The sequence below is a fragment of the Ischnura elegans genome, chromosome 12 (assembly GCF_921293095.1).
Source record: "Ischnura elegans chromosome 12, ioIscEleg1.1, whole genome shotgun sequence".
Lineage (NCBI taxonomy): Eukaryota > Metazoa > Arthropoda > Insecta > Odonata > Coenagrionidae > Ischnura > Ischnura elegans.
The window spans coordinates 59,685,724-59,711,846 of NC_060257.1; the positions used below are offsets into that span (position 1 = coordinate 59,685,724).

Here is a 26,123-nt window from a genome sequence, read left to right on the forward strand (position 1 = left end):
TTTTATAATTTATTTATGTTCTAATGACTAAAGCTAAATTGGAAGACAAATCTCCTCAAATTTGTTTGCAAGAAGTTATTAATTTCAATGGGTAAACACGAGGAGTATATCTCAAATAATAAGCATGTTATCAGAAGAAGTCCTCATAAAAGATAAGCACAAGCCACAATAAAAGGCACCATCCTTTTGAATCAGTGTTCTAGAATATCATGCAGATGAGATGGTATTTTAAATTCAAAATATCACACAAAATATAGTGATTATCAATTTATTTTTTAAAATAACAACATCACTTTCGTCTCTATGAAATATGAATCTATTAAAGGGAGCACATTTACAAATAATAAATAAACTACAACCATACATGGAAACTTAATATAGGCACACATAGAATTTTAAAATTGGGAAAACATTTTTGCTTGAATTCCACTCGGGAATTTCAAAGGCACATTGTGAAATCATTGATGGTTTCATAAACGTGACTCATAAAATGAGGTACACAAATCCTAGTCTCTAACAAAATGTTTAAATCATGATGACACGCAACCAGAAGTTTCAAATTTCAAAATTGGCCAAAAAATTATAACTCGATAGATCCATTCAACTGAGTCATCCATTACCAGCACAACAACACCAGGCTGAACAGATAATCATTTCCTTACAATTTCAAAGAATCGAAACATACAAAACTATTGGACTAGAACTATACTTCTTGTCGTACTGATGATCAAGAACTGACAGAGATATCCCACAAGTGACACAGTCTTGCATTGCACCCAGTTAAAAATGACTATTAGGAAATTATAGGTAACCACAGAGCATTTCTAATAGTCCTCACATACCTCTTAATCTCCAGGGTGCAAATGAAGATTAATTTAGCAAATTTCCATCGATTCTTGAGATTTTCAATAGATATTCACAAACTTTGTTCAAAGAATATAATATTACAATCACAGCCAAAGCTTTCAGGTGGTAAGAAGACATACCAATGTACGCATGAGACTGAGTGGGGGAAAATAGCTGTTCCGCGGCATAGGTGGAACCATGTAAATCACACCAAAATTAAAACCTTGAGCAACAGACAACATTTGACTTAGAAGTCTAAACTAATACAAGCAGATAGCCAGCAGTGCCATTATGGAAATGTGAAGCATTTGAAGTTCATGAAAAACCCAATCATATTTGAATCATTACAAATAAAATATATCCATGGCAACATATAGGACGGGAGACAATAAGAGAGCTATCAATGCCGCACCAAGAAGAATCCATATGAGTAACAACAAAAACCTATGCTATTCAATTTACAAGAAAAAAATGGCCTCCAACACATGTCATACCAAGATGTGAAGACAAGGCAGAAAAAGACTAAATAAGTGCTCATGGCCAAACTTAATACCAAGAAATAGAAAAGATATAAAATGAGAGAAATGCCTATGTACACAAGTAAAAAATGCAAGTATTAGAAAAGGTACAGAATGACTATAATTGCAGGAAAAAAAAACAAAAGTTAGGGTGGGATTCGATTCATCACTGCAAAGAGTCAATCAATCTAAAAAAATATTCAAGTCCATGGCGCAGTTTACGTGAGTTCGCAACGATTTCAACACACAACGAAGTGCAGAAGAAACGCTTTCATGGGATTGAAAGAGAAACCATATCAACCATTTGCCAAATTGCTGATAAAAAAACAACAGGAGTTACTCAATCCTCAGTGCAAAAACTCCATGGTGGGTGGTGCTTTTTTGCAAACGAAAAATTCAACAAAGGGGTTATACAACTGTAAAAGTTGAATTAAGGATAAAGGTCACACTTTAAATATTGAAGCAATCCTATCACACTCGAAAGCAAACATATGCTTTGAAATCCAAAACCATCAACTCCTCCTAATGTGCATGTCCAGTAACATAATTCACAAAAAAATTAGCCATCTTACGTCATCCGAATTTCATTTTATGTATATTTTATTTTACAAAGCCTCCTTCCTGAGATTTTAAAAACGTTTTTAAGGCATTTTACATGCAACATTCATGGCCAAGGACGCTGTGTGTTCATATACACGAAATTTTTACCCAAATATTGTATTGCCTTTTTCCTTTCTCATCGAGATGACAAAGAAAGTTGTTGTCTCCATATAAAGGCACATGAAAATACCCTAAGAATTACTCAGCATTACCATCTCGGTTTCGATCTCATGCTCCACACTGACGGGACTCTTGCTGCTTGTGCCGCTGTCGGCCGAAGTGGCTCCCTCTAGGGCTGCGTTTGGGTCTCCTCCACTGCCCTCTTCAGTGGATGGAGAAACAGAGGAAGAGGAGGCAGGTGTTGCTTCACTCCCTGTGCCCTCAACGCCTGCCCCTTCACTTGTATCCTCTGCACCCAGGGATTCTAAAAGGTAAGAAGTTAAGCCTGTATAACTCAATCCTCTATATTGTTTCTACTGTATAGATACCTTTTTCTCAACTTATACGCAACCAAACTCTACAAATGAGGTACCAAAATGCACAGAATTTATCAGAGAACATGCGACGCCATATCTTACTTCCTAAATATTGCTATTGTTTCCTAAAATTGGTTAAAAAAAAATGATTGATAAAAAAAACAATCGATTCCGGCAAGATTTTCCTCATCCCAAGAATACAGTTAACGCCGTCGGATCCCACCATGCCTTTTAATTTGACTCGCAGACAATTTCCCACTAAGGTTTCCTATGCGATGACTATTAACAAGGCTCAGGGTCAGACTTTGCAAAGAGCTGGCTTCTTCCTGCCTGACCCTGTATTCTCTCAGGGCCAACTTTATGTAGCATTCTCTAGGGTAAGATCTTTTCAAAATATTTTTGTAAATATTAAGGAAAACGCTAAACAAGTATTAACAGAGGATAGTGTAATTACTTCCAATGTTGTGTTTAAAGAGGTCCTCTGACCTCAATTTGTACATGAACATTCCAATTAAATTTGTACATAAGACCCTGCCTTTTTTTCTACATTTTAAAATTAGAAACGCGCCTATCCCTCTGTGGACCTGCATTGAAAAGAGCGGGGGAAGCCTGCTGGGAGCGGGCACATCACGCTCGTACCTATTTATTTATATAACTACTCGATACCTCCACTGCATAAATGCTCGACAATCTCCCACCGAATCAAATCCGCTCATGTAGATAGCCCTTATAGCACTAGATGAGCGGATTTGATTCGGTGTGCGATTGCAGAGCGTTTATGCAGTGAAGGAATCGTACTGTCTATTAAAAAAAAGCAAGACACCCTAGTTTGAGGAGCTCTATCGTCTAAACAAGGTAAGTAATTTCAATACAACAAAAAGCATACAATAGAGATTTTATTTCTACATTGGATATTCGCTTAAAAATATTTCCGCCCCATAGTATCCCCTGTACTTAATTTTTTCTAAAAAAGTACCAAATTTTTAAATTTATTTTCATCGGCCCGAAAACAGCTCACTTAAGGCCTTTTACATTGGAGGGTATAACATGAAACAACAACTACAGTGGAACCTCGTTAAAGCGAGTACGGGCGTAGTATGGCGAGACCCCCGCTATTACGAAAGATAGCCGATGCACCGTCAATTGATCCTATAATAAGCATGTTAAAAATTTCGTTTTTACGAGGCCCTTATGGTGTTAGCTCTCGCCATAGCGAGGGTTTCACCGCCGGAAAAACTTACACCAAGACTCCTTAATCTCTGTAATTGCTAGTGATCTGTTAGAAATGAAGTTAATGGAGTGCTCAGTCTCAAATTTATGTGGTAAACTGTCGCTCGATAAATAAGTAGTTAATTTTGGTGAAAATATTGTGGCATTAGCATTCGCGAATGCTTGATCTTCTTTTGTTCCTCGGGCGGCAGAAAGCAGTCGTCAGCATACCCGCACGTCCATGAGTTGCATGAATAGAAAGCATTTGATGGAACACACCATGGCCAAAAAAACACCAAACACGTCTAAGCGAGAAAATAAAAATAAAGGAGTAATATGAGGTATATTGGTTATTATTTGCACCACCTCCGGTAAAGCGACAATTCGCTATAGCGAGTGTTTATTGGTGCACCGTGGGGTGTCGTTTTATCGAGGTTCCACTGTATCACACACAACCATGCCCTGGATAGGGGCAACCTACCCAGGTGGGACTCGAACCCGCGACCTTCGGTTTGGCAGACAAGGACTTTACCCCGCCGCCACTGCGGCCGGCGACATTTTGCATGTACAATCAAGTTGCCCAACTTTGAGCGCTTTGTATTCCCTTATTTTTTGTTCCAACAACTTGGAATTTTGATGTAAGAAAGCCAGATCTATTATTAATAGCTTTTAGAAAACAAATTGGTTTTAGAATGAAAATTGGCGGATGTGTTTTAAACAACGCAAATCTCTGCTAACTTCAAATCCAATGGGTCAACTGAAAATTTATTGGTACTGTTGTGTGCCGTAGAATGTAAGTAATGCAAGTACGTAGATCATACCCGTAAATGTCAACAGTATATTCAATATCATTCAATATATATTCTTGTTTTGGGCTCTGGTTGTCACTTTTGCTCTGCCTAGCGAGGCATGCCAAAACGAAGCAACACAAAAGCCCTTTAACATGTCTATGTATCAAAATTATATGCTCAATTTTATTTTAAGCTCTGATAATGTTTTGCAAATAAACGGAAACACCGGCAAAATTTACATTTCAATTTAAAGACCTACAATCCAAGATTCAAATTTAATATTAAATATTGAAGTCAAGAAAAGGAAATAAAATTTTTTCCAAATCTCTCGTTGGGAACTCTAATAGCAACACTCTTTAAAATAATTGGATGCAGAGGGTAAATCGTTAAATAAAATATTTTTATAGAGTGAATAAATCCATAAAAGTTGTAAGGGATACCCAAGTAAACTCTATCATCTACTGATTGCAGTATTCATTCGGAATTCTCGCCTTGCCCGGCAGTCTCGACCGGTTACGCGAAATCTCGAAGAGGCAAGACTTCTCGAACCTCAATTAAAGATCCTTACCTCCAGGACTGCTTTCTTCTTTGCTTTCTTTGCTTACAGCATCACCAGAGTCAGTGCATGCATCCTCTTCTGATTCTGACAAAAAGAACAGGAGGGTTGGAGGCATTACTTCATGCAGTTAATGATTTCGTGACATTTAGAAAACTCTTCAGGAAATAGAGGGGTAAAATGGGGAGCAACCACAAGCTAATAAACCCACATTCACCCAACTCTTCAATCACATAGAAAAAATAGACTGACACACTCACAGTGATTACCACATGGTTACAACCATTGGGATGGGAAAGTCTAAAGTCCCGGTTTGCAAAAACCCCACATCCATGACTGCATGATGATGAGATGGTGAGCAAGTTGTCTTTATAGGAGCTCCATGTTCATTAGGCCGGCCCTTATTTTTCAGAATTGCAAAAAGTTATGTTTTCCTAGTCTCAAAATGATCCAAATGGTGTTTATATTCACGTGTTAAAATTTGGTTACTTTAAAATTACGGCAACCCGTGCCCCAAGGGCCCTAAGTACTAAGGACCCTCAATTGAGTTTTTTGGGGCCGAAAAAGCGCTATTTCTATGTAAAACGTAAAAGTAAAGCCCTTAAGGGCCGATTTTCTGTTTGTTTTAACCTATCTCTAAGCGTTTACGAGATATCGTCCGTCGTAACGCAATCCCCCCCTTAGGGCGCCACCCCGCACCGTGGCACCGCTGAGGTATGTCCCGCACCACTTACTAGAGACTTCCCCTCAACCCACTCCCCTCCCTCGGCAAAGACTTTTCTCCTGATGTCAAGATCTAGCCTCTGAAGAAATGTGCTTACCTTAGAAAGATTTTAATTGCCATTACAATACTTCTAATCCAAGAGATCAATTTATTTTCACCCAGTCCATGAATTTCGGTACATTAACCAAAATGAAATAGATTTTCATAGTATTTCTAATTTTTCACTGACATCCCATATTTGGCAATTAAAGTGCCTTTCCGCACGTAAGGGTTGTATTGCGATGAAAAGTCACGCTTAGTAATAAATTTTGAAAGCTCTCTTCCTTCAACATGACTGCCTAAAAATCTTGAATTAGTTTCACTCCTCTCGCTGCACAATCATTTCCCACTTAATGACCCCGAATAATTTGCAAATCGTTCTTGTATGTTCATCGCATTCTCTCATGTTCACATAAAAGAATGCAATACATATTTACAATACATTAAATAGCTTTCTCGAATTAGTGGTGTCAAAATTTGGTATAGATGCCTTAGTCATGTCTTTACGTTTATAGAATGCCTTCTTCGGTGGATCATATTTTCCTACACAAGACCACATATGGCGTAACACGTTTTTTTCACACCTAGAAATGGATCCGTCAAAGAATGACAGGCATACGAACTCCTCACTCATGTACCACAAGTGGTTTGAAAACCTCTTTTGTGCTGCTTTCGCTATGTCCAGGTTAACACTTTCGTAATTAACAAGTCTTTGTAGGAACTGTGGGTCACTGATGGGAGCTAATGCAACAAAAGGAGCGGAGAACCACATCGTTTCATTTCCTCTTGAATATATTGAAATCTATTCAACCAATAACTGCATTTCGTTCTCCTCTTTATTTGCGTAAGAACTTTATTTCTTCAGCCCAAGCACATTTATCCGAGAGAATAACTGCACTTTCCTCCTCGCGCGTCAAAAATGCAATTGTACCGCTCCTTGCAATGTCAAGCAAATCATCAAGTTTTGTTACGAAAGATTCTCTTCTCTTCATATCCACTGTAGTTCGCGCTCTCTTTATGCCGTTGCACGTTCATCCATTCTTTGCGTCATTTTTCTAACTTTTCAATCGCCTTATATTCCGTAACGACAGGAATTCTAGTTTTATACTATGGATGAGACGCATTTCTCACGGTTTTTCTCGAACTAAGTCTTACAAATTTCGAACCCATTAGGTGATAGAGAAAACTCACAGTACTTCTCTCACTGTCGGTAAATTTGAGCCGAGTATTTCTTCACTTTCTTTACCAACCAGTTCAATGCCTGGATTTAGTCTTGATTACATGAATTGAATGATTACAATGATTAAAATGAACGTCACGTTCATGATAAATATTTATTTCACCACTTTTCTCCTTACATCCTAAAAAACTTAGCACTTCCTATCCTTTGCACACTATACACCAGAACTATCTCTATCTATCCACAGTGATCTACATCCGTGAACTGACTGCCTCGTTTCGTTTTTTTTACATTTCTATCTACTGTTGGAGCCCTGGAAGCCCTGCTCATTCCCTTCATTCCTTTATAATTCATAGACACAATTTTATCACATGCTTATAATATATTGTACCTAAAGAGCACTTTGGAACAAAGCCAGCTGGAATGGTTCGCGGCCGTATGGCGGCAAAAAATCAAGGTCTAAGGGGTCGGTGCCCAGTACATAGGACGGCGTTGAAAGGTTAAAATTGACATTATAGGCTTTAACAAAATTAATCATGACACAAGAGGAACAACCTATTCAATACTGTACCACTAGCATGTAAATCTTGTCATCAGGAGCAAAGTCTTTGCCGAGGGAGGGGAGGGGGTTGAGGACATACCTCAGCGGTGCCGCGGTGCGGGGTGGCGCCCTAAGGGGGGGATTGCGTTACGACGGACGATATCTCGTAAATGCTTAGAGATAGGTTAAAACAAACAGAAAATCGGCCCTAAAGGGCTTTACTTTTACGTTTTACATAGAAATAGCGCTTTTTCGGCCCCAAAAAACTCAATTGAGGGTCCTTAGTACTTAGGGCCCTTGGGGCACGGGTTGCCGTAATTTTAAAGTAACCAAATTTTAACACGTGAATATAAACACCATTTGGATCATTTTGAGACTAGGAAAACATAACTTTTCGCAATTCTAAAAAATAAGGGCCGGCCTAATGTTCATGGTTCCAAAGCATAGCTGATGGCCAACAAATTACAACACAAAGCTGTTGCCTAGAGGGAAGATTGTGTGCACTGCATATGTGTTTCACCATATCTGAAAATGTACATAGCATGCAGTGATTTTTTGCATTCTTGAAAACCACTTCCCTGCCATATATCATTCATCAACCAGCCACTGATGCATGGTTCTCGGAAACAAGGGCTTGAAGGGAGCAATTGATTCCTTCACTTGATTCTCACCAAATATTTAACTATGACAACAATATACTTGGGAGAAAACTAGCAGCACAAAAGACAATTCAATATATTAGACAGATGTTTTTCAAGTATCCAATCAGGTTTGAAAACAAGGGTTCAGACAGGAAAAAATCTCAAACAGCATTCACTCTACCTCGAAGATATGGCTGAATTAGAGCAGTTTAAGATGCAACAATTGTTCAAGGAGTAAATTATTCCAAAAGCAATGAAATGTTTTGACAGCAAACTCTTAAAAGGTGATATCCCAGTCAAAGAAATTGTCAAAGGGTTTGTATATTTTTCCCGTTTATAAAAAAAAATAGAACGACAGTTCCCTGAAATTTGCTAAAAGTAAGTTTAACTGTAATTATTATTATTATTATTATTGTCAAAAGTTGGGTAGACAAATCAGCTGGTGGCAGTGAGCTTGTGGGGCCGTGTGCCCCATGTTATGATTAATAAAAGGCAATAAAAAATTTGAGGCTATTTCTCCCCTGACTTCCAACAAAGAGCAGGACACATGCCCAAGTCCACTTCTTTTCCCACCCAAGCACAGCATTTTCTCCTTTCCTTTCTTTTCCCATGCACCCATCTCCACAGCCACCGGAAGTGCTGGCATGGCCAAGAAAGGTAAGATGTAATGTGAACATGATCATGCGATGCATCTGAGCCAATAACAGCAGGATGAAGCGCTGACGAGTGGGAGATGATGGCACGGCAGTCAATTGGCGTGGGTATGTAACTTAGCAATGAAAGACACTTCTTCACTTCCTAAATTTATATTAAATATGCATGCAAATGCAAGGACCTTACTATCACCCGCTGTGACATGGGAAAAAGTGTGGTTACTTTTGACCAAAAGGAATACATCATTAAGTGCCAAAAATTCATTAATGATAACAATTGTGGATCTATAATATGTGATCCGATCCCTGGGTACCAGAGACAAATGAAACAAGTGTTAAACAGTTGTGGTTTTCTATTGACAGAAAGAGAGAAACGTGGTCTTATAAATATGAAGCCTTCACCACCGAGGTTTAAATGGCCTAATTAAAATACATAAGATCAATTATCCTGCCAGACCTGTTACATCAACTGCCTTACCTTCAATTCACATACAGGCATACAGAACACCCTTAAAAAAAACACAAAAAAAGTGGAAGTACCAAGTGTCTTTCATTGCTAAAATGGAGCCCGTACACCACGTAAAAGCTTCAAGTTTCGATTTAAGTGGGTAAGTAAATGAAGTGAGACAATATAGTGTCAGTGAGCCCGATATGCGAGTTCTTCCTTTCCCTGGGATCCTTTCTTGCAGACGACAATGATGAGAGGGCTACGGTGACTTACAGTAAATTAATTACGAAAGAATGCTTAATACGTTGACCGCCATGCCGGTCATAATGACCGGAGTCGAGTGGCTCCTGTCACGCCACGGCCTCCGAGCGACTGTTTCAAAGTGGATTTCTGACGCCGGAGTGGCCAGAATCTCTTGCTAACGTATGGGCCATGATCGTTGTGGTATCAGAATATAAATATTTATTTTAAAGTACAGTACAAAATCACATTTAATGTTTTATGATCCGGGAATAGTTAACGGAATGAAAAACACTAATGGCGTCAGAGGACATATCTACTAAAAACATCATGGCGGTCAACGTGTTAAGAGTGCTTGAGTTCTCACCTCTGGCCTGTCTGTTGCCTTCAGCCCTGGGCTCTCCCTCTTGGCCGTCGGAGGAACTCTCTTCAGACCCCTCCTCCTCTGAGCCACTCTCCTCTGCATCCTTGTTCCGAGCCGACGGACTGCCTGGAGGAGGCAGCGTGGGAAGACGTGGTGCATGGGGCCTCTGCTTCCTCGCTGGGTTCCAATGGTAGCAATAGCAACAACGGAAAGCTGTAAAGGAAGTGTAAAGTTATTTTGATTTGCCAACAATGTTGTAGGAAAATTTTTAGATGAAAAAGCAAAAGAAAGGTACTATTTTGCACTTGTCTGGCAACACCTTCAATATGCAGTGATCGTATGGGATCCGGTGTAGAAAAACTCAACACATTAACTTAATAAAATACAAAGGAAAGCAGAAAGATTGGTCAAAAACCATTAAGGGCCTTACTAACTCAAATGTTAACTAAATGTGCCAAGAGTTGTTTGTGACTTGGAGTCCATGTGCTAGGCTTATACATATCGGTGATTACCCTCTACAGAATTATGTTAGACTATTGGGACCAAGATCTTGATCTTGCAAAAAAAATATGCATATTAAAAACTAAATGATTCTAAGAAAAAGGTGCATTTAAAAACATGCAGTAATTTTCGAGTTGCGTGAGTTTAATTGTACACTTGTACCTCTGCCGTAAAAATGCTAAAAATGGATGCCCTCAAGGGCTAGTCAAATTTAAAGGGTTCTGGACCAAGAAGTGTTAAGCATGAATTGGGCTGTCTCTGAAAAATCTCCACAACTTACATAATCAAAAGACACCAATTATAATCCATTCACAACGATATTATGGACTGAATGCATTTCTTACATGGAAGTTTCAAGAAAGGCAGGAGAGATGAGAAGTCTCCTGAAAATCTTAGCAAGAAGATGTAACAACATACAGTACACTCCCGATAATCCAGGCTAATGATGGGGAGAGACGGCACGAATAATTGGAAAACACAGATAACCCAAACTTTCATTAAAATGTCTCGTAATGTTCATAATTTACGTAAAACAAAAAATATATTTTTATTTATGAGGCTATTCTGTTATTTAAGAGTGCTTCCCAGCTCCTTGAGAGCTTTCTTCGCCAGTTCGCGATCTTTGTAGAGGAGAGAGATCGCGCACTGCAAGGCTTGGAAAACAGGAACACGGTGCTCCCGTGAATGCAGCTGGCGCACAATCGCTTCCATTTTATGAAGGTGATTTTAACGGAAATACCACATTTCTCTGAATATAGTCCCCCCCCCCCCCCTAATTTTGAGGCTTGAGTTTCAGGAAAAATTAAAAAAATAGGTTTGAATAAAGTCTTAAAGAGTTTACTTTTACCATGGGCATTTTTGGAAAAAAAAAGGGGGGACTATATTCAGACAAATACGGAAATAAGCCCGGCTTATCCCAGAATTAATGCAGCAATTCCGATGATTTTTTTATCGCAGAATTAATGCAGCAATTCCGATGAACTTTTTAGTGGCGATAACATGGTTGCATATTCAATAACCTAACCTAACCAATGGCCTTTCATGATGTATTAATAACACTCATATTATTAATACTTCATGTAAGGCCTGGTTTCGAAAACCACACATCCGTGGCTACGTGATCACAGATGCAGAAAAGTGGTTAGCACGAATGCTTCAAAACCACTGCTCGACGTTGGAAACTACACAGTCAGGCACCACGCCGTGTAGTCGGGACTCGCACAAGTAGTCCGGGTTGCAACTGCTGCGGGACTTGTATCTGTGATCAAGGAGCGAGGTCACGCACTGTGAGGCTTGGAAAACAGGAACACTGTGCTCCCGCGAATGCAGCTAGCGTGTGATCGCTTACATTTTACGAAGGGGATTCTAACGGAAGTAATGAGCCCCGTATATCCTAGCATAAATGCCATAACTCTGATGATTTTGTGTCCTATATTTTAAATATAGATCGCAGAAAAAATTGAGTACGAGTGAAAATCATGCACAGATAATCAGCAACCTGGAAAAACTGCAGCCGGATAATCGGGAGTCTGCTGTAATTCGTTACAGCATGTGAAATGATGAGAGATAATGAGGAGGTGATTAAAGATGAAAATAGAAGAGTTATGTCCGTAATAAAAAGTGAACTGCTAGGAGTGCTGAGAGGAGAGCTGGGTCAAACCTATCTTTGGATTGCTGATTCATGATATTGATGATAACGATGACTGTTAGGAAAATTTTTACATTACAGTCCGGCCGCCGAGAGTTGTGATGACTTTCAGAAGGGTCCAAATTGTGGTAGGGTGCAAGGTTGCCAGGTAAGAAAGGGAAACGCCCACCTCACATGTAAACAAAAGGGTTCCGTGAGGAAAGCAGCCAGAAGGGACGACGAGCGTGAAGGACACAAAGGAAGAATGCTTTATTTTGGTGATTCGAAGATAGGGATTGTTTAGGTGGCTTAGACTTAAGTACTTCATATGTATATGACAATGTTGTATAACTAGGCGCAGGTGTGAGGTGCGTTTAGGGGACAGCGATTGGTTGCAAACAATGTTGGCGCAGGGTTCTCCGCCCCCCTTTTGAATTTCCATCGGACAACTCTCCCCAACTGGACTGTAGTTTCATTTACATACTTTCCTAACTTATTTTGCACTCGGTATGGGATTTGGAGGAGGCGAAAAACTGCAGAGGTCATTTACGGCATTGGGAAGTGAACGAAAGGAAGGGTGCAGAGAAACCTGGTGTCGGCATTAGCCCGCTCTTAATGAAAGGTGCCAAGGGGACCATGGCTTGACGTCCCATCTGACGGACAGTGTTGTGCTTGAAATGTCCCCCACGCAGCATTCAAGTGTGGATCCGGATGTGGGCAGTCTCTGAGAATTCTCTGCCCACACCAGGATTCGAACCCGGGCCCTTGGGATGGGAAGCCAACACTCTAGCCACCACACTAACCCGATCCCCTTATTTTGCATTCATTTCATCATGATTCAGTACCCAACAACTGCAGAAATATTTCATAAGGCCTGGTAACACAGTACATTAACACGTACAAGTTAATGTTTGTTTGCGTGAGTGACTTTTGTGGACCGGAATGGAACATATACGAATACATGAACCAATTAAGAACAGGTTCTATTTTCTGTGAATGCATTCGCACAAGTTGGGTGATTACACGGAGCATTTTCGTGTTCATTCTCCCGTTCATACATTTAGACATTAACTCGTACGGGTTAATGCATCGTGTAACCAGGCCTACAGAGTTAATCAAGAATGGTATGATGGGTGAACTATAAAAGAAGCAATGATTTTAGGATTCACTCACATAAATATTCAAATTCTTCTCGCAGAGCCATGCCATTGTGCGACTCGCACTGCTGGCAGATGAGGGCAAATCGATTGTTTGGGCCATCGCCCACCAGATATTCCACCATGCGATCGAGGAAGCTCCTTTCATACGGAGGGATAGGGCGAGGCATCGGAGGTCCAGGCGGGCCCCTCATCATAACACCACCACCTGGTCAGGAGAGAGAGAGAGAAAAAATAAGACATTAAACATTATTTCCATTCTTTCTTCACTCCATTGCCTTAACACATTCAATGCAAGCCCGATTTCCATGAACGTCGTCAGAATCGGCCGATTAAATACGAAAGAAAAATAGAGCGAGGTTTTCGTGCCACAACTTCGGTTCAAATACTGCTACAGTAGATACCGTTTAATGGGTACACTGATTAGTTGGGGCAGCCGCTTAATTGGGGCAGATCTTGAAGAACAGAATCCGATAGAGGAATATCCCAGAGTATTCTCCGCTTAATTTGGACAGCATGCCGCTTTATTGGGCCATGAGTCGGCGACATAGACTCTATACTCGCGACGAAATTAAATTTTTTTGTTCACAGAATACTATTTTTTTTTTCCTCCTTTGATTTAATCTTATTTTTCAGAAATGTTCCCATTCTTGCCCTATTTTGAAAGCTCTTGTTGTTATGCTATCCGCAAGAGGATACGACTTTTCTTCAATAGGACTTAGTAAAAGACATTCATTCAGCATCGCCAGAGGCTGTGAAAAATATTTTTAACTAAATTGTGATAATTCTTAAAAATGATAATAATTTAACTAAACTCGCTGATTTATTAATCAAAGTAATAGTTTAATAAACTTATGTTGCATTATAAACATTCTTTAGTCACCTTTCTACTATTTCAATGTTTTTTATGCCCATACATGAGAGAGTTCGCCTAATTGGGGCAGCCGCTCTTTTCGCCAAGCCTGAGCATAGTTCGGGCTACGTGAAAAGCCTTCTGGGCCCGAGTCTGGCTCGGGCTACTGTACTTCAGCTCCTGTTTTGCCATGAACGAGTTTAAGTCAGGTTTTGCCCTAAATAATTGCTTTACCTTCTTTTAGTTTCACATTAGACCATGTTTGGAAGGTCATGATAACATAGTGCTGCCACAGATGAAGGATTTGTGAACTTTTATCTTTCAGATTGTGTAGATAAGCAGTATATTTTTATTTTTCATCAAATTCATACAATGTTTATAAGAAAACAATCATTCAACTGATCAACCATGGTTTTCCAATTGTTCCCTATTGTTACTAAAGCTTCACTTTATAAAAATTGAAAATGCTTTTAGCTGCATCATTTATTCATAATACAATATAACCCATTGAAAAACTCAAAAACATCGGTACTATAGAAAAATAACCACTTCATAGGCCTGGGACTGAAAGTCTTAAGCAAAGGACATCATACAGATTCATCTATTCGTAAGAGTTGAAGAAATTTAAACTTTGTTTCATAACAGAGAAACATTATTGAGATTAATGTTACACTGTGACGAAACCATGATCAGAAAGAATAAAACATCATGTGGAAACAAAAAAGTTTTAATTCCTTCAACTAATGCGATAAAGGATTTCTGTCAAGTCATCTCCGCTGCTGTTACTTTTGGAAAACTACCTAACAGGATAACCAGAAGATTGAAGATTGATTTATTTTCCTATGCCTATAAAAAGTAAGTTTCAGCGTTTTTGTGTGGTCCATGGTTCTCTATTTCTGGAGGCAGCGAAGGTTGGGAATATGTTTGGTTTTCCAAACTAGAATCATCTAATGATGAATAAAATCAATGTTGGCCTTTCCTACTCCCGTGGTCGTGGTTTGCCATATGGACAAGTGTTTGTGAGTGTTTGTGGGCGGCAGGACTGGCACTTCGAGTTGGGAGAGGAACGATAGGCATTGCAAACTGCAGGCGTTTAAGACCTGCATCTTTGACATTCAAAATTTTCACTTTTTCAAAATCATTTCATGAGAAAACTGGTTTCGATATTTGTAGTGTATCAAATGTAACCTCATCCAAAATCCTGCTAATTGAGAAAAGTAGGTGACAAAGGAAAACTTAGTCGAAAGCCAACATTGAGAAGCATGGGGAAATGGTCTTCATTTCCACACCATCACTTCTTACATAGCAGGAATGTTGAAAAAAACAGTATGTATAGATATTTCTAGAGGGTGACAGTCATAATTTTCTCCAAAACCCAAAGTGAAAATATCCCTGCACCAACGGACAGAGATACAATAAGTAGAACATTTTTCACAATAAAAAGAGTGAATCCTGCAATACGCTAATGGGAATTGTAGAGAGACGCATAGAGAATAAGCATTACAATACAGGCAGTCCTCGACTTTCGTACACTCGACTTTTGTACAATTCGCACTTTCGGACGTTGGTCTGTAAATTTTTTTAAAATTCCCGCGATGTTTATTGCGCATCCCAACATTCAATTGTTTCAAATGGCAGTATATGCGAACAACACGAACGTATATAATGAAGGGAATTCCTGGTAGTTGACTCTAATCTAGGTGATTTATTTGGGAGAGAGACTGCCTGCTATAGGCTCCTTTATCAAGAGAAGAAGAAAGCCTTCATTGGAGATATTTTTCAAAAGAAGTTGACTAGACATCAAATAGCTTTCAATAAAACTAGTAAGATCTTCTTTCTAATTGTGTTTTTTTTTTTCGTTTGAGTGCTGTTTAATTCATGTACACCTTCAGCAACGATATTGCACGAAATATCAGCCGAATTCTGTTTGTCTTTTGTCTTTAATGAATAACATGCGAAATATACGCGACCACGAATGTCACCTGCCGAATGTCGAATTTTGGTGTAAAAATTAAAAGGTATCCAGAGTGCGGGTTCAACAACTACATTTTGTTATGATTCTTGATATGTCTTTTTATTTATAGTGGACGTAATAAGTGGAATGTCAACTTAAACGCCAAGAAGTAGTTTCACTCGATAGCCAACGGAGTTCTTGTTTTTAAAACTTTTATTTGCATTTCCAGCGTATTTTCGAAAGAAATTAGATGATTTGAGGAGTTTTATTGACATATTATTAAAATTAAGTCAATTGTAATAAAATCAGCGAAAAAAAGGTTTTAGTGCGAATATTCCGCTCTTTTGGAACGTAACCCCTAATTAGTATGGAAGTCAATGGTTCGACTTTCGTACAAGTTTTCGGGAACGCATTGTGTACGAAAGTCGGGGACCGCCTGTATAACAAAAAAGCAGCTACGGTACTCTCCCGATTATACGGGCTAATGATGGGGAGAGACGGCACAAATAATCGGAAAACACGGATAACCCAAACTTTCACTTTAATGTCTCGTAATGTTCATAATTTACGTAAAACAAAGAATACATTATTATTTATGCAGTTATTCTGCTATTTTAGAGTGCTTCCCAGACTCGATGAGAGCTTTCTTCGCCAGTTCAGGATCTTTTTAGCGGCGATAACGTGGTTGCACTCATATTATTAACCCTTCATGGAAGGCCTGGTTTCGAAAACCACACATCCGTGGCTGCGTGATCACGGAAACAGAAAATAAATATGACAATGTTGTATAACTAGGCGAGGGTGTGAGGTGCGTTTAGGGGACAGCAATTGGTTGCAAACAATGTTGGCGCAGGGTTCTCCGCCTCTCCTTTTGAATTTCCATTGGACAACTCTCCCCAACTGGACTGTAGTTTCATTTACATACTTTCCTAACTTATTTTGCACTCGGTACGGTATTTGGAGGAGGGGAAAAACTGCAGAGGTCAATTACGGCGTTGGGAAGTGAACGAAAGGAAGGGTGCAGAGAAACCTGGTGTCGGCATTAGCCCACTCTTAATGAAAGGTGCCAAGGGGACCATGGATTGACGTCCCATTTGACGGACAGTGTTGTACTTAAAATGCCCCCCACGCAGCATTCAAGTATGGATCGGGCAGTCTCTGAGAATTCTCTGCCCACACCAGGATTCGAACCCGGGCCCTTGAGAGGAGAGTGATCGCGCACTGCAAGGCTTGGAAAACAGGAACACGGTGCTCCCGTGAATGCAGCTGGCGCACAATCGCTTCCATTTTATGAAGGTGATTTTAACGGAAATACCACATTTCTCTGAATATAGTCCCCCCCCCCCTAATTTTGAGGCTTGAGTTTCAGGAAAAATTAAAAAAATTGGTTTGAATAAAGTCTTAAAGAGTTTACTTTTACCATGGGCATTTTTGGAAAAAAAAGGGGGGACTATATTCAGACAAATACGGAAATAAGCCCGGCTTATCCCAGCATTAATGCAGTAATTCCGATGATTTTGCATCCGATTTTGTTTTTTATAAAGATTGCAGAAAAAATTGAGCGATAGTAACAATCATGCACGGATAATCCGCAACCCAGGTAAACCACAGCCGGATATTCTGGAGTCTGCTGTATTAGGAAACTACAAATCAAAAAAATATGCTTCGTCAAAAATAATTTGTTTTGATAAGGTTGAAACCTCATTCTACGTCCAGGAAACGGTTGGAACTGACTTCTAATATGAGAAACATCACAAAGCACCCGGAAAACTATGACATACATGTAGAGTCTGGTAGCAAATATTTTCTGGAATTTTCAAAGCTATTATTAAAAATAGCATTTGCCATGATTACAAAGCAAAATATGTAGTTCAATACTCAAGTCCGCCTAGGGTGACTGAACTGCTAACACTGTAGAAAAGATATGAAAATAGGCACATGTGTATTTAATAAATTAAGGAAAATATACATAGGGTGTTTGGTAAATAACTCGGATAGGAAGGCCATTCACTGCCACTGCAAAACAAATGCCTTTTCACACTAATACCCCATTCAAAATCTTCACTGACAGATACACACATACACCAAGCAATCAATTACAAGACTTACATCAGAACAAGGATCACTTACAACAGACAAGCAACATTAAATGATCTCCTACAGAATGCAAGGAGATACGAAAGATATAGCCTTAAAGGAGGCCTACTTAAAGAAAGATCCTACCAAGATACAATTTATGCTACTCTATGTCCTACGGTTTAAAAGTGGAAATTGCAGAAATAAAGTAACCTCAAAAGCTCTATGTAATAACTTAAGGCTAAAAGTGCTTACATTGACAACCACTAAGTTTTCTGTACTAGCCAACTGATCTCCAGTGTTCTTAAGAAACAACATATTGAGATGTGGTTGCAATGTGAGAAGAAAAAACACTGCCCATATATAAGAAAAAATCATAAAATCATTATGACATGAAATGTTCAATATGCCTTAAGCTTTGTTCTAAAACACATGATCACCCAACATTCGAGTCTTTTTAATGTAATTTCTGCTCTGCGCATCTGATAGGCTGTTGTCATATTGTATTCGTGTAATTCCTACGGCATAAGACAGCTGTGCAGAGTAATACGACTGCAAAAATGAGGCACCTCAATGTTAATTCATAGCCTGGTTTAATAAGTTTGCTATTCTGCTGTTATGATTTCAATTTGTTACGTCAAAACATATACAATGCTGCATAATGTTATAGTGGTTAGAATAACAAAAAATCTATGGTTTGATTTCAAGTAGGTGAATTTAGTATGTATCACTCAAATATACACAAATTCCACCACCATTCACAAGGCAGGTTTGAAATAACCACACCATAAGATAAATACTGCCAACACACAAGAACAGGAAGGTGCACACAGCACAATGCATATCATGTGTGAGCTATACAGCCTACACTAATGAAACATGCATGCTACAGAAGATTTCTCCCACAAGATCTCAAGAAGACAACCCACAACCAGTAGGTATTATAGGCTTTCAGAAGTCAACAAGTACACCTGGAACAAATCTCTCCATCCAGCCAAAATCATTGAGAGTCAGCAGAGAAGACAAGAGCACCAAATAACTTAGAGCAGACAGATATTCTCAGACAAATTCTAGGAAGAGAGAACCCTAAAAACTAGCCCATAACAGAGTAACTGTTTGGATATGTGGCCGAATTGTGCAAGCCAAAACACTAGCGGCCTATCATCTACTTACTACAACTCCCCTAAAACTACACAGATAATATACTGGTGAATGAGATACTAAATTTTTCACTTATTTATATAATTATCCATTTAGATGAATGTGATAGTGTCTTGTACACAAGCCCTCTCAATAAAAAATCATATAAAAAAGTGGAAAATAACATCTCATTCATCAGAAGATGATGGAACAATAATCAAACTAAGTACGTTTATATATACACAGACATACTCACACATTACATTTTAAAAGTGTCATTTAAGAGTGTCAATATGTCATTTCAGAATGCTCTTTTACAGAGCTATTACCATTTCGTAGGAGTGCCATGTTCGGGCCAGCTATGCCCCAGCTGACTGTGCCTGTGCGTGTGGCTACGACACTTTGACCTGTAGATGCCCGGTAGAATCCTTGTGAGACTGTCATCACTTGACGACTGGATTGTGGCGAGATTCCTAAAAATGGAGATATCAAAGAAGAGGAGTCGACTGGTAACCTACGCATCAGCAAGGGAGGCCTTCTGTCATCTCATTCTTGCTCACCCTAAAACTAAATTGACTTGTTGAAAAATTATACGAGAAAAAAACATTTTTCTTCTCCATGATTGAGTCAAGTTAATAGCAAATCATTTTTCCTCTAAGAAATCTTCACATTTTGTACTCACTAAAAAATGAATATATATATAATGGTATACCACAGACTATTGGACTACCAACTAGTGATTATTTCCTAACATTTGTGAGAATGGATCCAGCTGGAATAGAGATTTTATTTTTTAATCCGACAGTGGCATAAACAGCTAGAAGAGAAAATTTTTCCTGATAAAACCTATTGAATCAAGCGTCAAATTTAAACTCTTGATTTTATATGATTTCATATGTGCATTGTATATGAAGCCAAAAGTTGATGAAGGATCTTTCAAATGCAGATTGCACTGGTCGGACTGGGATATCACTGTTTAGTGTATTACCATGTAAAAATAAGATAAGTTAAAACAAATTTTACAAAAAGAAAATAAATGTGAGTAATTCTGTTGGAGAAATAACATGTTGAAAAATATCAAGAACAGGCAGAGTTTTTATAAGATATTTTTTCGAAACTTGATTTACACCTGTCACTTTTTTTAGCTACTTCAATATTGGATAATGCTGAAAACAAGAGATTACATGTTCCATGGCAGAATAAGACCAAGATAGGACCTGAAAAATCTTAAATATACGAGGTAGATTTTTATGCCTACAAATTAAAACAACACACAAGTTGTTTGGTAACTGATGATGACACCTAGACATTGAATAACATCTCAGGAAAAGATAAAAATGGGAAAAATTTACCACTAACTGGATGCTGTCCAAGTAAACATTACCACGTACATTCAAACTTATCCTATTTCTGACAACCATAACTTTAAATCCTACCCTATCTATTCTAAAGCAGTGACTTAGAAGAGGGACAAGTTGTTCGGTAACTGATGATGACACCTAGACATTGAATAACATCTCAGAAAAAGATAAAAATGGGAAAAATTTACCACTAACTGGATGCTGTCCAAGTAAACATCACAACGTACATTCAAACTTATCCTATTTCTGACAACCATAACTTTAAATCCTACGCTATCTATTCTGAAATAGTGACTAAGAAGAGGGTGTTCCTGGAATCTTCTCTTGCATCTAATAATCAATTCATACTCCCTATATTCTTCCCACAGCCAATTGGAATCACATGCAGGGGTATATTACAAGAACAGTCATGGCAAAATGATAAACACCATAAAACCAAGTTAATACATATTTTCATGCATTACTCTGAAAATTACACGCTCACTCAGTGTATCAACACAATGGTTGGTTCCATGGGTGGGAGTATAGCTTCACTCACACATGTAACAATCACACGCTGGATATCGAGTTAGTTCTATCCTCTTCAATGTTCCAATATATTACATTAGCTACTACAGCTTCCTTATCTCTAGTGTATGTTAGAGGGCTCTTAAAATGTAAAAGACCTTTAACCTGCCAAATACATCATACTTCGCAGCCTTATTTACACATGCATCACCCTGAGATAACCAATGTATCATTTCCAACTAACTTTGTGATTAAAGGCCAAAAGAAATGAAGAAATTCCAAAGATTTAGGAATTCAGGTATGGAATTTCACATTGATAGGGATAATAATTAAAACGTATTTCACTGGCGATGATGCTTTCAGGGGTTCAAAACCAAGATAATAGTGAATCAATTTAATATTTGACAAGAACTGCTTTTAACCAAACGACAAGGCATTTGAGTTTTCATCCCGACTTTGAACAGTCATCAATTTTCACCACAACATTTAAGGTAAACATATTCACCATCCTTGTGATTTGATCGGGAGTGATTAACACGTTCCCTGCCGCGAATTTTCAGACAAATTCCACCATTGCGCTTAAGTGTTTTCCTTTTGCTTTAATACTTGGGTCCTTTCCATTAAATTTTTCATGTGAATAATGCTAAAAGTGCCATGTTGGTCATGTCATATATGTGGCACTGAAGTAGCTGTGATCAACTGCATGAGAGACCAAAAAAAGGGACTCATTCTTTGGTTAATATGACCGAATCGACAGTGAATGTGTCAAAAAGTGTTGCCCTCAGGTTAAAAGGCCCACTGAAACCATTAAACCACCATGCCACATGCGTAACTTTCATAATATAGAATAAAAAGTGCGACTTACGCCCAAATCCTTGCTGTCCGTTGATCGGTGGGAACGAAGGAGGCATTGGTGTCCTTACTTGTCCCCCCCTGCCGGCACCCGCACCAGGGGGGGACACTCGTTGGCCCATCGGCCTTGCCCCGGGTTGCATCGGGGTTGGCTGCATCGCCTGATTCGGATTAACCACTCTCCTACGCAGACCATCCGGAGTCACAGGCCCCGGTGTACCGGATACATTTTGCACAAACGATCTACTTTGATTCCCATTCTGTGATTCCTTGTTCCTCAACTGGTCCGGAGCAAACTTTTCCAAGATCTCCTTGGCAACTTTGTACGTCTCCGTTTCCATAACATCTTCCAGGATTTTCTTTTTCTCTGCATACAGTTCACTCAGTTTTTCTTCATTGTGTGTCAGCTGTCGCCGGAAGTACCATGTCAAAAATCGCCGTAATAGAATAAATCTGTAGGTAGCAATGCAAAACAATGTAAGTACAAACATTTTAAAATTCATAGGCCTTTTAATTAATACTATAATATGAAGTTAATATACACCTTCACCATAACAACATACACCTCTTCAAGCATGAGTTTGATAACTTTGTGACTATGACAAATAATTATAGACTGCTACAAATGCACTATGAAAATGGAAAAGTTGACGAATTCAAAATGGAAAAACAATGGTTTACTCCCGACAGTTTTGCTCCGTAGATCAATGCATTTGCTATCATTTTACGCGCTAAGGACTCATGAATTTCAAATACTGAAATAATTAAGGTAAGTGCATGAGCTGCAATACTATTTCTATGAAAAGTCGTAAAATTTGGAGGAGATATAAACAAGTATGGCACCAATTATGTATGAAGTAAAATCTGATGCTCTCCCAGCGAAAATAGTCAATGTTTCGGAACTCGAGTCGTATAATGGGCTTCAGAGTCAGCCCTGAAGACGGAACACAATTCGAGTTCCAAAAAATCAGCAAAATGGAGACAGACCACCTGACTGGAAGCCCAAATACCCTTCTCCTAGATATTCTAGCCCAAATTGCTTCATTAATATGCCATTTTCATGAAAAAACTACAAGATGTATTTCTATCATAAATAGTCGAGTAACTTAAAATAATGCAATATTTTATGGTACCAGGATTGTTCTCACACTTGGGAGCAAAAAATGAGCATTAAATTGACATGACATTGCCAAGACTAAACTATATGATAATAACAAAATATTCAGAACACCTACAATGCAATCTGCTGAGGCTGGCATATTGTAAAAATGTAACACAATGATAAACTCAGCTGATCTCTAGAAACCCACATGAGATCATTATTAGACAAGGTGGACCCTAACTACAAGCAGTCAATAAATATAAGATTTTTTCGAAATACTATAGGTTGACAAGTAATCGTAACAGTTATCAGGCACCAAGTAGGAGACAATAGCTGAAATATGCTCCGAGAACTTGCTCATAAAGTGTCCACTATATTTTTCTTACCAAAAGGGCAACACTCAATGAATCAATTCGTAGTTATATTAAAAATAACAATGACATTACCACTATGGGTGGCACCTTACTTGGATTTATTCAATACGAGTAGAGTTTTGATCTAAATTCCAGCCCTGTAGATCGATATGTTGTCTTCAACGATTTAAGTATAAATTGGTCATACCACACATATGTAACAACTAGAAGGGAACTGCTAAGTAGCGGAAAGTTCACTATTTCTTGAGTAAGTGGTACTTCTATCAAGCAATACCGACTGGCGCATCTATTTAACTCCACACTTCTAATTTTGGCGGCTGAAAAGTTAGGGTTTCCGACAGGCAACAAATAAAACTTAGAGAGACTGATACGTACACCACCACCATAAAATCTTCATTTCCACTCATATCAGCACATCATATACCGTAAAAATTCACAGTTAAACTCCATGGAATTCATTATTGGCTAGTTTACACGGATTAATTCATACTTACAAAATTGGCAAAATCAGCAACGGTGTCACAGCCAGAATTTTTCCGAGGAAAGTCCTGGGAAATTCGTAAAAATAGATACCAAGAGCAACGAGACCGTATATTGGAATTCCATATAGAAGTAATTTTCCTGCTGTTCTTTTTCTCTTCTGCTCTGTATGTTGTCTAAACTCTTCGATTTTTCGAATATCCTGCCCAGAAAAGATAAATAAATTAATATAAATGTCTTTTAACGATATAAACGGACCTAAGAATAGAATCATTACCTTTTCCAACTGCTCCAACCTCTCTTTTGTTGACTTCTTCTTCTGAAAGGTGAAATCATAATTAGAAATGAAAGAACTAAAATTTTACGAGAACAGTATACGTCAACAGGTCAACAGGCACCATACCTTCCGAGAAAAAATCGCACCCATTATAACGTTCAAAATTTTCTTGACGTGTATATTTCAATTGTATCACTGAACTCCATAGGTTAGTCCACCTTGATAACCACACTCGCTCCGAGCACGAAAATTTTGCCGGGTAAACAAAAATCACCAATCTGAATCACCCAATGTTCCAACTGCATACGTTCAACTGACTGAGTTTCCTTGTCACTGGAAATTTTTGAAGCAATGAAATGTTTCAAAAAGTGTTAAACGTCTTGACACGTGAGACATATGCCACCTCAAGATGAACACTTTCTGCCATTCCTACACATACCTGCAATAAAAACAAAAGTGATGGCGACCAAATGAAAAACAAGGAAAGCCGCTGGTGCTGCCAGTGACTCCTCGGTGGATGACTGATGAATCATCTACGATAAAAGGAAGATCGCAATATTCGCGGAATTCGCGGTTTGATCAACATGGTTGAGATTACGATCGTGATTATCTATAACGATTGACGGAATGTTTGCATCTGAGCATCGTCAAAGACGGCTGCGAAGAATGCTGAAGTAGTGCATGATACGGAAAAATGTATGCGTAAACTCAGTTATTTGCAAACCTTTACTTTTCTGTTGGGCTGTCGTGCTCTCCTATAATTGAATTGGTTGGTGAATTAATTTCTAAATCTTTCGTTGGGTGTCGAGAACCTACACTTTACGGTATCAATTTTTAATTATTTAGAGGAAGCTTAACACAAAATGTTGAAAATTTGAAAAATAATTAATAAATATTTAAAAATCCACTTACCTACGCGTTCTACCAGTTCTACGACCTCAGGCACTTTATCACCGAAAGGTAATTCACCAAGGTGCCAACGAAAGTAATGAATCGCCCCATAAATGCAACAACCTTAACCCTATTACCATTGATGCTAACCTTCTTCCTTAGTTGCTAGTGAAAAATGCAGAGAGTAAATCAGTAGATGTTACACTTCAGAAAAAATTTTTAACAAGCACAAAAAATGCAAAAAATCAAAAAAAGTTTTCCGTAACTATATACCTACTCATTTACGTTATTTGACAAATGAATGTAATTTTTTTGCATTATAAAAAATATTTTTAGCACTAATATTTTTTATTTGACGCATGAAGTATACGTTTTTGAAAAACATTCTGTAATGAAACTAATATTTTCACTCAGTTAAAAATAAAGAAAATTATTTAAAAATGAATGAAAAGTAGCGAATTGTAAAACTTTTCATCAGCCCATGCATAGTCCAATTTTTCGATAAATTGCGGGGGAAAATTATGACATCCCCCCAGACGGCACAGAATCCTCCGTATCTAATTCGTATGCAGATAGTATCCATTGACTACCGCTCCGTCGCTTTTTGTCAATGGATACTATCTGCATACGATTTAGATACGGAGGATTCTGTGCAGTCTGGGCCCCCTCATCTTCAGACTGTTCATCTAGTACCCATGGTCCCTATGGTGAACCAAACAAATGCTATGCGCACCTTTTTACACACTCTGCTCGCCGGCCCGGATTTAGATTAAAACAGGCTCTATTCTATTCTACTTATGAGGCCATTTCACCTCCCATTTTAAGTTTGTAAATTACGCGAGAGTAATAAAATACATCATTACTGTGATATGTATCAACATGTTTAATGAAACATTTTGTGATCGGTACTATTTCCTAAAAAATGTGGCACAGATAATAAAAAGAAAAAAGTTGAGAAAACTTATGTCGAAATATATTCTCAGTACCATAACCAAAGATCTTGACCATTATATATTTATATGTTTACTTATGGGCCATGTGCATAGTCTCCCTGTTTTCGGACCAGTGTTTTAATATTCACTATTTTTAGGGTAGAGTAATTTTTATTTTGCAAGTAACATGACTATAGTCCCCTATTGATCTTG

The 26,123-nt window shown here is 38.5% G+C and overlaps 1 protein-coding gene across 3 annotated transcripts; it reads right to left on the minus strand.

Moving 5' to 3' along the window:
* Positions 1 to 252: 252 nt before the first annotated feature.
* LOC124168974 (endoplasmic reticulum junction formation protein lunapark-B) lies at positions 253 to 24,567 on the minus strand. 3 transcript variants are annotated; one of them, XM_046547396.1, is made up of 9 exons: positions 24,214 to 24,566; positions 24,088 to 24,129; positions 23,825 to 24,012; positions 21,868 to 22,307; positions 19,464 to 19,607; positions 13,128 to 13,319; positions 9,830 to 10,039; positions 5,009 to 5,083; positions 253 to 2,388 (listed from the first exon to the last, which is right to left on the minus strand). In XM_046547396.1, the coding sequence occupies exons 1-9, from the start codon at positions 24,235 to 24,237 to the stop codon at positions 2,156 to 2,158; spliced, it is 1,548 nt and encodes a 515-aa protein (XP_046403352.1). In that variant the 5' UTR covers positions 24,238 to 24,566; the 3' UTR covers positions 253 to 2,155. The 3 variants fall into 3 exon arrangements, with proteins under 3 accessions (XP_046403352.1, XP_046403353.1, XP_046403354.1); XM_046547397.1 differs by lacking the exon at positions 5,009 to 5,083 and having other exon boundaries at positions 24,214 to 24,567; XM_046547398.1 differs by lacking the exon at positions 19,464 to 19,607 and having other exon boundaries at positions 24,214 to 24,564.
* Positions 24,568 to 26,123: the final 1,556 nt, after the last annotated feature.

Coding starts and splice junctions, on each gene's coding strand:
- LOC124168974 (XM_046547396.1), bottom strand. CDS start 24,237: ATGGGTGCGATTTTTTCTCGGAAG. Junction 19,608..21,867: donor CGGACAGCAAGGATTTGGGC/GTAAGTCGCACT, acceptor CTCCATTTTTAG/GAATCTCGCCACAATCCAGT. Junction 5,084..9,829: donor AGGCAACAGACAGGCCAGAG/GTGAGAACTCAA, acceptor TCTTTTTGTCAG/AATCAGAAGAGGATGCATGC.